Source organism: Heliangelus exortis, chromosome 6 (genome assembly GCF_036169615.1).
Source record: "Heliangelus exortis chromosome 6, bHelExo1.hap1, whole genome shotgun sequence".
Taxonomy (NCBI): domain Eukaryota; kingdom Metazoa; phylum Chordata; class Aves; order Apodiformes; family Trochilidae; genus Heliangelus; species Heliangelus exortis.
The window spans coordinates 15972188-15987818 of record NC_092427.1 but is presented as its reverse complement, the minus strand read 5'-3'; the positions used below and the strand labels follow the sequence as shown (position 1 = coordinate 15987818).

General features: G+C 41.5%; 1 protein-coding gene across 1 annotated transcript in view; it reads right to left on the bottom strand.

The window, feature by feature from the left end:
- The window catches only part of UNC80 (unc-80 homolog, NALCN channel complex subunit), a 119772-nt gene that overhangs the window by 87159 nt on the left and 16982 nt on the right, over positions 1 to 15631 (bottom strand). Inside the window, exons 8-17 of the mRNA XM_071746870.1 lie at positions 14282 to 14543; positions 11336 to 11470; positions 10496 to 10718; positions 9002 to 9142; positions 6261 to 6529; positions 5269 to 5634; positions 4204 to 4350; positions 2142 to 2289; positions 718 to 866; positions 121 to 284 (exon numbers count right to left, since the gene is read on the bottom strand). Coding sequence (XP_071602971.1) covers positions 121 to 284; positions 718 to 866; positions 2142 to 2289; positions 4204 to 4350; positions 5269 to 5634; positions 6261 to 6529; positions 9002 to 9142; positions 10496 to 10718; positions 11336 to 11470; positions 14282 to 14543 — 2004 coding nt within the window. The remainder of the gene's footprint in view (positions 1 to 120; positions 285 to 717; positions 867 to 2141; positions 2290 to 4203; positions 4351 to 5268; positions 5635 to 6260; positions 6530 to 9001; positions 9143 to 10495; positions 10719 to 11335; positions 11471 to 14281; positions 14544 to 15631) is intronic.

The window sequence follows — 15631 nt, the reverse complement described above, 5'->3', positions numbered from 1 at the left end:
CAAGAGAAAACACACAAGCCATTAAAATTTTTGCTTTTGCGTTCATGTATTCCTGTGGCTTATGTAGTCATTAAGCCATATGCAAGTCAATCATTTGCCTTCTCCCTCCTAGACACTTGCCTTTTGCTCCCAGGTTTTGGCTCTTGCTCCGTTTCCTCTGTTTTTTTTCCTGGTATTAACTTTTCAGCACTGTCTAAGAGGGCACTGAGTGCCACTCTCCGAAAGACATTCCCATGAGCTTCCTTGATAAACTGGACCAGCTGTCGGATATCGCAGTACAAGCCCTGAGTACAAGACATTGTGAAAATTAAATGATTCAGTCTGCAGTTTGCAACTCACATATTCTGCCACAGGTGAGCTATGTCCTTAACCAAGTAAACTGGCTTTAACTTTTCTGAAACTGATTTAAGTTGACTGTGGTCATGCTCATTAATCCCTTGCTCCAGCTTATGCTACAAATCCATTTGTAATAAACCCCCACAAAAGCTTGAACAGAGAGGAAAAGTCAGTTCAGAGTGTACTGGGGCTCAGACCCCAAGCTCCAAGGTAGGCATGAAAGGAGGGCCTGTGACATCAAATATTTGTCATATTTGAGCTGTGACTACATAGCTGGCTACACTCAGGGGATTTGGCTAAACTGAATGAATGTACTGTAGAGCCTCACTGGAGACACCCAAATGAAAAACCAAATTTGTTAACATGTAATCAGGTGCTCACCAGATTTTCTGGGCTGTGCAGTTCATGTGTCGTGGAAGCACAGCGAGTGATCAATGACTTGAACATGGCACTCACAATAATACCTTCTACACTTTGGGCTGAAGACTTGTTGTCCATTGTGGTGAAGTTATTTCCAAATCCAGCCTTGTCTGTGAAATTCAAATACAAGCAATCCCCCTTGTTAGGAACAGTTTAAAAACAATGGCTTAAAGACACATGTAAGGGAATTCAGATACAGGAGACAAGGACAAGTTCCCACCTAATATCCTGTGCTTAGTTCTAGCAATCATATCCCATAAAACTAAAGTAGAAAGGTAGGGTAAAGTAAATGAGAAGGATTAGATCTACCCAGAAATAGCTGTAGTATGAAAAAAGATTGAAAAGATCAGGACCACTCTGGCTTCCTTCTATCCACATCTCATTTAGAGATGTACAGAATAATGCATAGAATTTTAACAATGCTTCCAGCTTTTCTGTTTACTGTCCTAAGGACAAAAGATTTTTGGTTAAGCTGAAAAGTGACAAGACCCATGAAAAGAAAATATTCTGAACTACAGGACTGTAGTTCTTGAAGGTGCACAAGGAGACATAATCTTAGAAATCTGAGTCAAAGAAGAATTATGCATTCATGTGAATAACAAGAAAAACCCCAGTTTTGTTAGGTAAGAAAAAATATTTTCAAAAGCTGCATAAGATGCTATGCTTCAGAGCATAAGCCAGTCAATAATTGATGACTACTTGGGGCACCTTCCCATGGGATCTTCTCTACAGAAGTCTGCTATATAACATTTTTGATGCTTTCTCTGGAATGCCTGAGATCAGTGGTAGGCTGTGAACAATCATTCTTAACTGTTGTTTCATGCAGTGACTGACCATAAATGTTTGCTCATTCTAATAGCACTTGGAATAATTTTTCTAAATTAAAAATTAAACATATGTACATAGAGAAAGACACACATGCACAGACACTGTCACCCCAGGCATGCACATCTGCACATCTGTGTGCTCATGCTCTTGTTTATTCAACCTGTCCTTGCTATTTACTGCATCACCTGAAGCCCCACAGAGGGTTTTAATGCTCAATTATGTCTCTATTCAGAACAAACCCTGGATTAACCAGGGCATTCCAGCTAATGCCTGGTCACCTCGTGAAGCAGAAAACTTCCTGCCTGAGAAATAGGTGCACAAATATATTCTCTATGAAGAGCCATGAAGAACAGGCCTTCACTTTCATGTGCTCTGGGTGATGCAAGATGAGATCACTGGGGGATCAAATCAGAAAACATCCACCTCCCCTGACCCACACTGGCTGAGGATAGTCTAGATAGTAATTCACAGTTTTTAAAAGGAAAGGCATAGCTCATTTCTGATGGTACCATTCTGGAAATATTCAAATGAGAATTTCTGACACCAGCTATACTTACTGTCAGTGACTGGCTCCATGCAGAATCCCAGTAAAGCATGCAGGAAATCCACCACATTATTGAGAGAATCCCTGTTCACATAATCCCTCATGGTCTGCCGGAACTGCATTTTATCGAGTTTGTACAACTTTGTGAGGCAGCTCTGAGCCTGCAATGATATTCATTAAATCACATCACAGCAAAGTACATGTTTCAGTTTTGCTAATAGGAGCAGGGTACTTTTTTGCTATTGCTTAGCCAGAGCTCTGCTGTGCTGTCTAAAGTAATCTCTCCTACGAGCCCACAGAAGGTTCAGGTCCTGTAAGATAAAACAGGTTTCACCTCTAAAACAAGAATTTCAGCACAAGGAGGCAGTGCTGAGGGCACTTAAAAGGCACTAGTACAGACCCCACTGTCTGGAATAGTTGGTGAAACCACTGCCAACCGTGCCTCAAGGCCTTTCCTCAAGGTAAGATCTCACTGAATATGAATGAAATAGGCAGGTACAAGCTCAGTCAAGGCTTAATACCTCAGTGAAACAGGTTCTTAACCTCAGGAATCTGATTTTTAGCCTCTGTTCAGACCCAACCCATTTGATGCACTTACACCCACTGACTAATTCATATGCAAAAAATTAGCTTTTTACCTAAAAGCTATTAATCATCAACTTCTTATCACAAAAATATCCATATACCGGGCAGACTGGAGCTAGTGAATCTAAAATATCATCTCTATGGGCAATCTGAACTCTGTTAACTACACTAGGGTGTTTAATTTTCCAGTAAACTCAGACATGTGATTGTCCATGCAGTCAACACAAATGGTGCATGCAAAGCAGTTTGGCCAGACAAACACACAGAAAATGCAGCAGACTTAGACAAGTTAGAAAAATCTCTTCCCATAAAGACCTCAGTTCAATGAGTCTGATAAGAACCTTGGCTCGAAGAGACCTATTTGTTTATGCTTAATGTTATGATTAGACCTATTTTTTTTTTGCAGGGTCACCTCCAATACAACATGAAAGCCTAACTGACATTTTGGTTAATATATATGTGTTCAGCCATGGTTCTCTGCAGAACCCTTCTACTGTTACCACTGGGACTCTTTTACCCTACCTTGTCCCACTGTGTCCAAAATCAATGTTACTGCTGCAGTTTCCTCAATACTCAGTCTCCTCAGAAGAATACTGCATGATCTAGAGGCAGCCAATCCATATATGAGCCATCTAGCTTGGACCCCAGAACCAAATTAGAGCCCTGTTGGCATTGCTCAGGCTAACCAAAGGCAGAGAGGATCACCTGACTCCCACCCACACTGTGACCGGGCACCGTGTAAATTCTCAATACAGTTATTAAAAATGCTCCCTGCTCTTAGCACAGAAGGGGGAGGCATGTTTTGGAGAAAGCTTTTCAAAGGCTCCTATTGGACAGAGCATGGGACTCAGAGAGTCCAACTCTTTGGGAAGAAGTCAGATCTCTGGGCTATATCTGAGCACTTTCCAATGCTTCAGCTTGGGCAGAACCAAAAATGACAAGAATTAACACAACAGGGCATGAGCCTTCTACTTCCTTGCAGCACTCTAACATTCCTGCAAGCACAGTGCATTCCAAATATCAGGAGTTGATGGAGCAGCCCAGCAGCAACCAGTCAAAATCACCATTAGGAAAGGTGCACCTCATGACACCTTAGACTTCTGGATTCACATATGCAACCCAAGATAGCTGCACCTGCTGTAAATAGCATAGTGTGTTGGGGTACTATCTTTGTGAAAAAATCACTTACACTAGCTCAGACAGGGGATTTTTCTCCCATATATTTGCCCCTTTCCAGACACCCCCCCCCCCATTAAGGTGCTCAGAAACACCCAGGGTCTCAGGTGTGATCTCAGCAAGCCCCAGGGGCTGGGAGGTAACACAACAGCTGAAAATGTGCTACGGCTGGGCTGCAACACAGTCTCTGAGCTGGGGCAAAGACCAACACATTTACTGCCAGTACAGAAAAAGCTACAGAGGGGGCAGACAGCAATCTCAGCAGCTGATGTCAGAAGTACAAGAAGTACTTTAATGAGCTTTAGTTCTCTTACATTCTCCCGGAATACCTGGTGTCTCAGGCGATCTCCAGAGAGCCCTCGGTGTCCTTCTCCACAACCATAGGCACAACCCAGGGACTTCACAATTTTAATCAGCATTGTGAGTGACAGCCTATGGGTGCTGATAGATGGGCCTTCATCCTAAGAGTCACAGAGGGAAAGATATTGTGGAACCTTGACACAGCCACTAGCATTTTGCTAGCATTTTTCTTTTAACTAATTGCTGTCCATTTCTTCTCTCAAGCACTCCTTTCAGCTCTCCTCAGAAACTTGTGGTACATGCTGCTATGAATACCATTCAGCACTTAGTTCAAAAAGTCCTGCCTGAAAACCAGAAAGCTGGCTTGCCTGAGCAGAAACACAAGTCTCTCTTTACAATGTCTTAATTTTAAGCTACTATGAATTGCAACTTCAGGTGTTAGCAACACCACCTCTTGGTGAAATGTCACAGCAATACTGAAAAATACATGATTTCCATCATAGGCCATCAAGGAAAACTCTGTGCTCACACTCTGGGTTCTGTTTTTCCTTATACAGTAGGAACAACAACACTGAAAAAAATCATTGTGGTTGAGAGTTTTAGACACTGAAAAAAGATGTTGAAAATGTCCATACAAGGCTCACAAACTCTGCTTTTGGCAGCTGCTTCACTGGAGTGGTTACAGTCCTTGAATTTCCAACTTCGTTTCTGCACTGGAACCCCAGGTGAGCACCGGAGCAAGAAAAATTAATTTGGGATTGTGTTGAAAACAAACAAACAAACAAACAAACAAAAAAAAAAAAAAAGAAAAGAAAAAAAAAGGAAAAAAAAAAGAAAAAAAGAAGGAAAAGAAAAAAAAGAAAAAAAAAAGAAAAAAAAGAAAAAAAAAGAAAAAGAAAAAAGAAAAAAAAAAAAAAGAAGAAAAAAAGAAAAAAAAGAAAAAAAAAAGAAAAAAAAAAAAAAAAAAAGAGAAAAAAAAAAGAGGGAAAACAGAAGAGCAGTTGCATAGACATGTATTCTCAGGCGTTATCAGGCCTTACACTACATTCAGTATTTCTATAAAGAGAAGTAAGACAAACCTTTTCTTGTTTTTTGTCATTCTTCTCATATGGCCCTCCTCCTCCACCTCCTCCATCACTTCCACCTCCACCTCCTCCGCCACTTCCACCACCTCCTTCTTCCCCTCCATCTCCAGCTCCACTAACTGTGGGAGGCACAAATCCACAAGCTGAACCTCCAGAAGTAGCCCCTTTGAGCTGGAAGGATCCTTCACTTGGTCTCTTTTCAGGGGCCTCATTTTCTTTGTTCTCACTCTTTCTTCGAGCCTTCTCTACACAGGGCACAACACCAAGCTGCAGTAAACACTCCACGATGTTCAGTGCTACATCACAAATCCGGGAGCTGATGTCATGGTTCAGGACCAAGTAAACAGCCTTCAGGACCACCTGGGAGATTCAAACATGTTTAAAGTCAGACTTATTTTCCCTCCTACTGCTCTCTAGTGCCTGGAAATTCCAGTCACAGACCAGAAACTCATTATAGCAGGAAGGGTACAAACTCAGAATGAAGTACACGCAATCCTGAACCCCAAAAGCCAACAATCTGGGTGTAAGGCAAGGAACTACAGGCTGGGCAAAGTCAGGCAGAGAAGGAAAACCATGAGATGACAGCTGTGAGCCTGTGAACACTGCTTCAGTACACCAGGAGCTGTCAAGTCATTAAGTGGACTGCAGAAAAAGTGAGTTTTAAGGTGCCATTAGAAGAAAGGTGCTTTTTATACAATTTTATAAGGAATTTGGTGCATACCCCAGGAACACAGGCGTTAACCAATGTCATTTAAGATTTGGTGTGTGCATTCCACATGCACGTGTGCTCCTTGCAAGGAGTAACAGGAGTTGCAGTATCTCAGAGAAAACTTATGATATGCACAAATGTATCTGACTGACCTTTATGTACTGCTGAGAGAAGTCAGCTAAAGAGGTGGAGGAAAAGCCCATCAAAACCCTGATCTCAACAGTACAGCTATATTGACACAAGAGGGACCTGGCATTCCTCATTCCTTGCCAATTACCGAGAGATCCAGCATGCCATTCTTGTGGACAAAGTTGTTGGTTCCATCAATGTGATCCGTATCCTCCAAGCAACTGTAATTGATGCAGGAGTCTGTCAGGCTTCGTGGGAGGTTGGCACATGCAAGTGGCTCATGGGGCATCTCAGGGATAGGCACCTGGTTGCAAAGCTTCCTCATGTGCTCACTGAAGAAATCGGCGTAGCCCACATTGAATGAAGCCAGGGTAGTGTTGAAGGTGGCCACGGTGATGGTGGAGATCTGGGACCTCACTGCAGGGAGGAAAATGTAATTTTGGAAATGTATCTTTCCATCTCAAGGGTTATAAAATGGCAAACTGAGCCAGTCCTTGTTCACAAGGGAGTAGCTTTTAATGTACCTTGTAATGCTGGAAACGAAGACAGGTTCCTAATTCCTATCATGGGCACTGGAATGAAAGCATAGACTCATTTCTTCCTTTAAGCCAGTGTAAATTAGAACAACTTGCTCTAGCAGTACAGTTCCATGGAATCTTAAGTTAACCTCAGTCAGCTGGACAGTTAAGTAGGTCAGGGAGCTCGGCCAGCCCAGGTCTAACCCAAAAGGGGACTAGATTTTGGCTAGCTTTGCTCCTCATATTAGCCCAGTGCCTGGTCTTAAAAACCACATTGGAAAGAGGAAGCACTCTGCTGCTGGAAGCAGGAGTGAAGGTAGGGCAACAGCAGCATCAGTCTGAAACAGCTTTCTAAGTCACGCCAGTTAGAAATATTTCATACAGCAGGTAAAAAAAAAAAAAAAAAGCAGTTGTGTTCCTTACAGTACTTATGACAGTCTAAACCATCTTCAAAATAGAAAGCTGACTGATGAGAAAGGCAATGCGGTATCTAAGTTCACAGTGCTCCTCAGAGAAGGGACCAAGTTTAACTTTAAATTGATTAGCCCAGGTAGTGACAGCATTTTGGCCACACAAGCCAGATTTTACCAATGATTCACCATGGTTTTACAATTTATGCTGAACTCCAGGCCACAACATTAGGAATTTCCCTCACTTAGTGATTCTTAAGTAGGTTTATACAACCTGTAGTGTAGAAAGATCCTGTGTGTCCCAGTGTTGATTGGATCACCTTCTGCCAGACATATAACAGGGCTATGGAGTAACAAAGAACCTCTGCCCAAGGCTATTTAATGTGTTCTAATGAACAAAATAACATACATCTAATAAGAATCTTCAAGCAATGACTCTGTGATCAGCTGGTTACATTATGCAAATAAGAACTTGCCAGAGTGGTGGCTACATCACCTCACAGACCTTTCAAGCCTGCAAGCACTGAACTTGCACTTGGAGAAATATTCCAAGGCTGATAGCAGTGTCTTGAATTAGGCTACAATTTGGTCAATGATCAGGGCAGGAATTAGCTGCCTGTAATCATAGGATTACTTGCTGGCAAGTGTGACTAAAATGTTTTATATAATATAGCATTCACTGAAATTTGCATGGTGAAGATAATAAAGATGGAATTAGGAAATTTTTCTTCTGAGATACCAAGTTTGTATATTATGCAAGGGTAGCTATTTTTTGTTTCACAAAAATATTTTCTTGTACTTATTCTCTAACTATATAGTGGTTCAAAGTCATAGACTATCCCTAGTTAGATACTAGAAATAGTAAGATTGGTCCTATTATTCACATAGTTGCTGCACAACTGTACCTGCAGTACAACTGGAAAACTAAACATTGCATATTTCAATTGCATACTGCAATATAAGAATGTGCTTGTCTAGAAGGCTGGGGTAGTGTTCAATAGAATGAATGCAGGTTGGTTAGAGCTGATACAAATCCATCCTCTCCCAGATTATTCTGATTTGCTGTGCTTAAAGAACATGGATCTTTGAGAGTTCCAAGGCTACAGCACATATCATGTGAGCGCAGCTGTAGTCTCCTCGGCTGCCTGACAGCTTGTGCACAGACAGACAGGACCCTGCTCCATGGGGTGTGGGATATCCTGTTCCCTCATCAAGGTTTAAAGCTGCAACTCCTGTAAGTGAAGCCTAAACTCTGTGGCCAGATTTGACAGTAGCATCACGTGTGAGGGACAAAAATTCACTGTGTGCAAGAGGAGCAGTGCCAGCAGACAGCCCTGCTGAAAGCTTTCCTCTGCTTGCCTAACCTTGTTTGACAAAGGTGGTGTTGTGCTGCAACAGAAGATTCTTCCTTCTGTAGCGGACTTCATTCCACCAGAAGCTCTCCCATCATGGTCACACTGGCATTGCTGTTTCTGTGATAGAGGGGCCCCAGGGAGATTTCAAGTAAATTTAAAAGCCAATCTTCTATTTGGAACCAGGAGAATTAAGAAAAAGTTGTGATTCTGAGCACAATCTAGACACTGGGGACTGTGAAGAGGCATTACATGCCACAGGGTTCCCCATAAAACCACTAAAACTAGCAATACCAAGTTGCTGCTCAGACTTCTGTGCCGGGTGCCTTCTCACTGATGATCACTGTCATTTTTATCTTGGTTTTTTTGTTCGTTTGGGGTTTTTTGTTTGTTTTTTTTTAAAAAAAAAAAAAAACAACTTCACCAGATAAACATGAAATGTTTGGAACATTTTTCTACAGAGATCAAAAAACCTTTTAAAGAGAGGTGGAAAAGAAAAAGAAAAAAAAAGAATTAGTCATATACTCATACATGGCACCAGTAACACTTCCTCAGCTTCTCGGAGTTGATATTTCAGTGAAACGTTTTCTTCCTGATGTGTTAGTTTACCTTCTTTGACTGTGTTCTCCCCATGGCTGTTTGAGTGGTCTGGAAGATCAGACATGAGCGTGTGATGAGAGTGTGAATGCCTGGCGCTCAGGCTCTCCATCTCCGTTGCTGTGTCAGAGCTCCCCCGCCTGGTGAGCTTTCCTGGAGTGAAGACAAGAATATTTTATTGACTCCTCCGAGATCCTGGAGGCAAGAGACAGAAACTGAGGTTATAAATTGAAGTATTGACGTCAGCAAAAGCCAAGGCCTTCCAGGACCCTGTGAAACAGAAGCAAATACCATCCTGGAATATATCTCGTGAGGGTTCATTGACATAAAGACCAAATGTACAAACTCTTGGTAAGGCTTTTTCCCTCAGCACATACTGATTTAGCTGACAGCCACATAGTCACCCTCCAGCAGCTTCATGAAAATAAGCTTAGTTAGCTCTGAAAGACTCCATTCTTTTGTGCAAGTTAAAGTAATTTGGTTCCTTCTCCCCTTGCTCATAAGAAATGGGTATATTATGATGGGAAACACTAAAGCAAAGGATCTGAAACACATTATTTCACCAAGATACATCAGAATGAAAGAACTGTAGGTTAAACCAGAAGTAGAATGTGGAACCAATGTGATCAAAATTTAACAAACTTCTTGAGATATTGAACATATGGGAAAGATGATTTGGATACTAAGTTTGTTATACCTGTACAAATCTGCAGGTGTTTGTGTACTAACCATTCATAAAACATGTGAATCCTTAAGAATGCTCTTGGCTAAGCTCACTGTCCCAAAGAGGGACATGTTTACAATGGAGAGCTTATCAAATGATGCTCTTTAAAGCTGAGGAAAATGAGAAGGCTCTGATATGGCATTAGGCAAAATTTGCTGCTCATCACCTGTTAGAAAGGGTGACAGGATTGAAACCTATGATACTAGGAGTAAGTTTGTGAAACACAAGCAATGCCTGGACACTGTTCATGGAATGTGGAAGCCTGAAGCAGCCAATATTTAGATTTAAACACTCTCTGTGCTATCAGGACAGTGTAAGCCTCACTGGATAAGACAATACTCTATCTTGTACGCATTTGAGGAAGACTGAACATTTTGTACTATACTCCTAATGACAACTCTGGTGCCTCTCCAGAGATTTCTCTTTAAAAGAAGAGGATGCAACCATTCCCTCAATCTATCTTAAGCTGCAGTTGTGCAATGCTTGCTGACACTCAGGGAAAGTGTATTGAAGTGTTACAAACATGACTCTAGGTCGTTGCAGTACTTAATATTCCAGTAAAGATGGTGGTTTTCAGAGAAAAAGTGAACTAAAGCATAAGTCATTCAAAGTCTTTTGTCAGCCCAGTTGCTACTTCTACAAACAAGTGTCTAATGCTGCAAACAGAGGCAAGGACATACGGTGGCAATAGGATTGGTGAAATGAAAAAGAGCCTCTGTTGTTCTCTGAATATTCAGGGCAGGAATGACACAGGACCTGGGGCAGAGATACCAGTATCTCACCTAATATGGTGGTTTGCCATCCTCCTCTCTCCATGCCACGCCGGTCCTCTCCAATTGCAGAGAAACTGCCAAAGGAGAACGTGCTGCGCGTGGGGGAGACATCCAAATGATCCTCATGGAGAAGGAAGGGCACTCCCATCCTTCGCTGCCGTTTCTTCCCAGTGTGGTGGAAAGGAATTGAGCCTTTTCGCTCACGCTCCCTGTCTTCTTTGCGACTCTTAAACTGCAGAAGGAAGAGAAAGCACAAACAAGAGCAGGCAGAAGATTTGAAGCATGACAAAATACCATTTAAGGGAAAAAGATAACACAGATGTATGGCCCAACTGTAACCTCCCACTCTGAGCTTTTTTATTTTGGCCATTTAATTCAGAGCAACTACCTGCACACTGACACCATATGAGTATTTAAAGAAACTCAGCCTGGGCCCAAGCTGGCATGGGTGCCTTGTATAATTTTATAATATTCTCAAAGCATAAGCTAGATTCATAGAATCCACAAAACTCTGCTAATTATCTTGGATGGCTGCAAACCCAGAGCTCCATGAGGCAAAAACATTGGAAAAACTCCCTGAATTAGCTGAAATTATGATGAGTACCAGCACTTAAAACTCATCCCTTCTTGACTACCCCACCCTGACAGTGATTTCTATAAAGATTTCAGTATTGTGTTTGGAATGTGCATATAAAAATCTATGTAGTAACACAGAGAATAACAGTCAGTGAATAGATATATCAGTCTCAGATATAGCATGAATATATAGTCCAAGCAGACCTTCAGCTGCTACTTAGCAGGACATTGAGATGCTGAATCACAGGTAAAGTACCATTTTCTTCCACTCACCTTTTTGAAGATATTCATCCCTAGGTCTGTTGAGAGATCTGGAACTGCTGGTCTACGCAAGTTGGTCAGTGAAACCTTGGAAAATGCCTCTGTGCTTAGTGACTTTTCTTCCTCATTACATTTCATTGTAAGGTCCTGCAGTTCCCAATAGAAGACAGCAAGTACAAGGAGAAATAGAGGGCAATCAGCTTTAAAAAAAAAAAGAGCTACTTCCAAGAGCTGTCATATTAGCACTGTGGAGAAAAAGGACCTTGGGTTCATTATATATAACACTATGTCAACATTTAAAGAAAAACAAATGAAGAAACACAAGTTAGAAACTCCCAGAATAAATGATCTCATCTAAAATTTCTGTCACCATAGAAAAAAGTACAGCACATTGTGCTGCCACAGAAAGACTCAGGCACTGCTGTCAGTGTGGTCTAGTGGCATGAAAGACTCTTGTCCTGTTCCACTCTGATTCCAGGTGTGATTGTGGGATGATTTTTTTGATGTCTCAGTTTACATTTATGAGTAATGACAATGGATATCCTTTTTGAAGCATTTTATTTAAGATCTGAGATAATATATTCCTAATAATGCATGTCATTAAACATGCATTTTGGAACTGAACTCCAACAGCCAGCACTGTCCCTTCAAGACACTTGATTTGTAAAAATTTTATTTACTCAGTAAAGAAACCTCTACATCATTAGGCATCCTTCACTCATCATAACAGTGCTCCAAGAAATGTCCATCACAGTTCTGGTCATAGTTAATATTTGTGACAGCCCATTTATCCATAGCACGGAATGTCCCATGATGGTGAAAGCCTCGAGGTTAATTTCTGACAATTCAGTAGAGGGCACTCTGCTCTCCTTTTGCCCTCAGCCTGTCTTTCCGAAAGACAGAAATGACAAATTTTAGCCCTCTAGAGCTGGCATTCTCTCCTCTGACCAGCAGAAAGACTTGAGCAGTGAGATTCTGGATTTCAGAATACTAGTTAGGTCCCTGCAGATGGCTGGGATGCAGCAGAGCCTAGGTGTTGATGTGCATTGCAGATTTCAGTCCTCTGAGTTGTAAAGAAGGGAGGCATGAGCTGAAACTTTTGCTGCATGGAAGATACATCCTCCGTCACACCTGTTCTGCATAACAAATTGGAAACCCTTTTAAACAGGATTCCAATTTGGTGAAGTACAGTAAAAATACACAGAGCTAATGTAGAGATTACCAAAAGTAATCAAACCTAGCCCTAAGGGGAAGAATGCCCTGGGCAGAGTCCTCACATCAACAGCTAGAAATTCCTACTCAGTGGAAATGCCAATAGATTTAACAGAAAAAATGTTAGTGAAGATCAACCAAGCAAAGGAATCTTCTGGTAGAGAACAGCAAGAAATAGTCAAGTGTGTGAAAGAAGTGCTCCCCTGCATTCACAGCTGCATTCATGCTGCCACTGTGCCACTGACTGCACTCCCTGTTGCACTATTAGCTAATTGTGCAAAACAACCAGGTTGCTATGAGCAAAGGGTCAGTGTATGTGTGGAAACAGTCAACCACATCCACAGCAATATCTTCCAATCCTCTCTCCAAGAGATGATCTTGAGGAGGATTTTCTGTACATGCACAGCAATCCTATAATATAAACTCCCCATGCAAAGACAGATTAAGACTGAATAATAATAGTTCATATCACCTGGCCTTTATGGGGATATGTCAGACTTCTACAGGGATGAAACACACAACATTTTATAGAAATGGCACTAAAGTATAAAGTAGATTAAACAATACTGCTGCTTTAAACCCACAAGTAACAACCAGCCCTTGTAAAAATCGTAAGAATGGATATAAAATCCCAAGATTCTAAAATAACAGCACTAATATTTCCACTGTTTATTTTTGTCTTCTGAGTTATGATCATCTGGGTTGTACAGGAGAAAAAGTATTTCATGCTTCTCTCTTATAAGATGACAGGTTACAAACCACCAGAGCTCTATAATACTGAGAGTGAGAATTTTAAGTAAAAACACCAGAAATTCTGAGAGTTCTGACTCTCAGACATCTGACAGTAATGTTAACAGAAGATAAAGCCTTTTACTTGAGGTATGCCAAACAATTGGATTGCAAAAACAAAGTCTGTATTAATTTTTGTTAGGCAGCTCCATCAACTTAGTAAACTAGAATCTGCTGTTGAAAGCCCTCATGGCAGGAAAGGAGTGCACAACCTAAAAGTAGCACAAATCAATAAGGAGATTAACTGAAACTGCAGCAGCATCCCCATCTGATCCCTGGAACAACAGTGAGCTACCCAAAAGAAAAAATAATTTTAAGTTTTGTGTTTACACTCAGGTCTAGCATCTGTGATTCCTTTTGCAGCACAACAGAGAGCAAGTCTCGACACTTACTAGGACAGTTTGACTACTGAAGTTTTGCTGGCAATATATAAAGCTAAAAGTTACACAAGAATATATATAAGAACATAAGAAGAACAGCAGCAGAGGAAACGGCACAACAACGTGGAGGGATTTGCTTACAGCCACTGTTTGCAGTTTGCAATATTTTAACTGAAGTGTTTGCCTGGAGTGTGCAGTGTTGTACCACATGGGATTTCTTATCTGTCTTTTGGGAGGTTACACCAAAGAAGTTCAGCAAGTCCTGAACATTACATCATAATGAAAAGGCAACCTGATTTCTTCTGACAACTATATTAGTATAATCTCATATTTAAAAAATAATGATTCTAGATTATATATATCAACACTCAAATTTTCAGCAGCTTTGACTCACTGCATCAGATGGCACCTCCAAAACCCTCATTGTTCTGAGGGTCTTTTTCTGAATGGGAGCACATATCTGACCTTCAAGCCATTTAACCAACACCAAAGCTGCACTTTTTCAATAATTTTCCAGCCATCACTTCCCAGCATCACCACAACAGTTGCTATGGTCTTACTGATAGCAACTGCTTACCTGAGTCTTGTGGGTATTCACCAGAGAGGGTGCAGCAGCCACCATGGAGCTGCTGCGAGGTCTTGGTAGGGGAGGGATCTCTGGCTCAGGTGGCTTCTCTGGCTTTTCCTGTAGCATGTGCCTCAGCCTCTGCAGGTAGTACATTAGGGACCACTGTGTGCCCTCCTCAGACCAGTGTGGCTGCAGCAGGCAGCGCAGCACTGCCACGTCAAAGTATGTGGCATAGCGAGACTTCTGGCATGGTGGGATCACTAGGGACACCCTGTTGCAAAAAGCAAGAGTAGAATTGTGAGTTGTCAGGGTCCTTAGTCCTTCTGAAATGGTCAGGTCTCTGAATAAAGAGCCACTCGACAATTATCTGTCAGGTTTGTGTGCTCATCTGTTATTACGGGGACACTCGATACCACAAATTTTTCTCTGATAGCTGGAAAAAGAGTCCTGTCCTAGCACACAGGATGGACTGCCCTGAAAGACCAAAGAGCTCTAGTAAGAGAGCTAAAATTTAGCCACGCAGCAAGCGCTGTAAGCTATTCTCATTCTCCTGCATTCTGCAGAAATCCCCAGGGAGAGCACACGGCCATGAGTGCTTTAGCTTACAGAGGCATTTGACACTGGCCCTTTGGGACTAAGGCCCTGACTGAGGAAAGCATTACTAAAGATCCCGAGGTGGGTATTTACCTTTCAGCTCCCTAGAGGACTCAAGCATATGCTTTGTTAGTTGTTTTCTTGGAAAGAGTTGCTTTCCTAAACAGTGGTCTCAAGATAAGCCTCCAGCACTCTGAGTAATTTGTTAAGCTGGAAACTGACAGCCCTTGAGCACCTACTGGTCAGATCCCAGTGAAATATATTTAGGAATGCTTTACATTTGTTTATGTATTATAAATATCTAAATAAAGATATTTAGGAATTGTTTACATTTGTACACATCAGGCCTTCCTTAAGAAGGAGCAGACAGAGCAGGTAATTTGATTAACCCCTTAAGCCAATTATACTGGCTTAGTAAAGTTACTGCTATGGAAGCTTCTTGCCCAGGTGTGCTAGAAAAAAGAACCATGTTTTCCTCCTTATCAGGTAGTGTAATTTCCTGACAAATTTTAGTCCAGAATTTCTTAAGTATTGTAGAACCTAGTGCATTCAAAAGCAAGATGTCTATAGCAAGCCTCAGAAATGAAACTTCAGAGTTCAGAGATTCCAGATTTCAAAGGCCTTATTATCTGCATTTGGAGCCAATTTGATTGGAAAAAGAAAAAAAGCAAGCCCCAACTTTTCTATTGTTTTTCTTTTACAACACTTCTCTCCCACTAGAATACAACTAGCATGACCCACCCCTCTGTACACTATCTGTTAGGA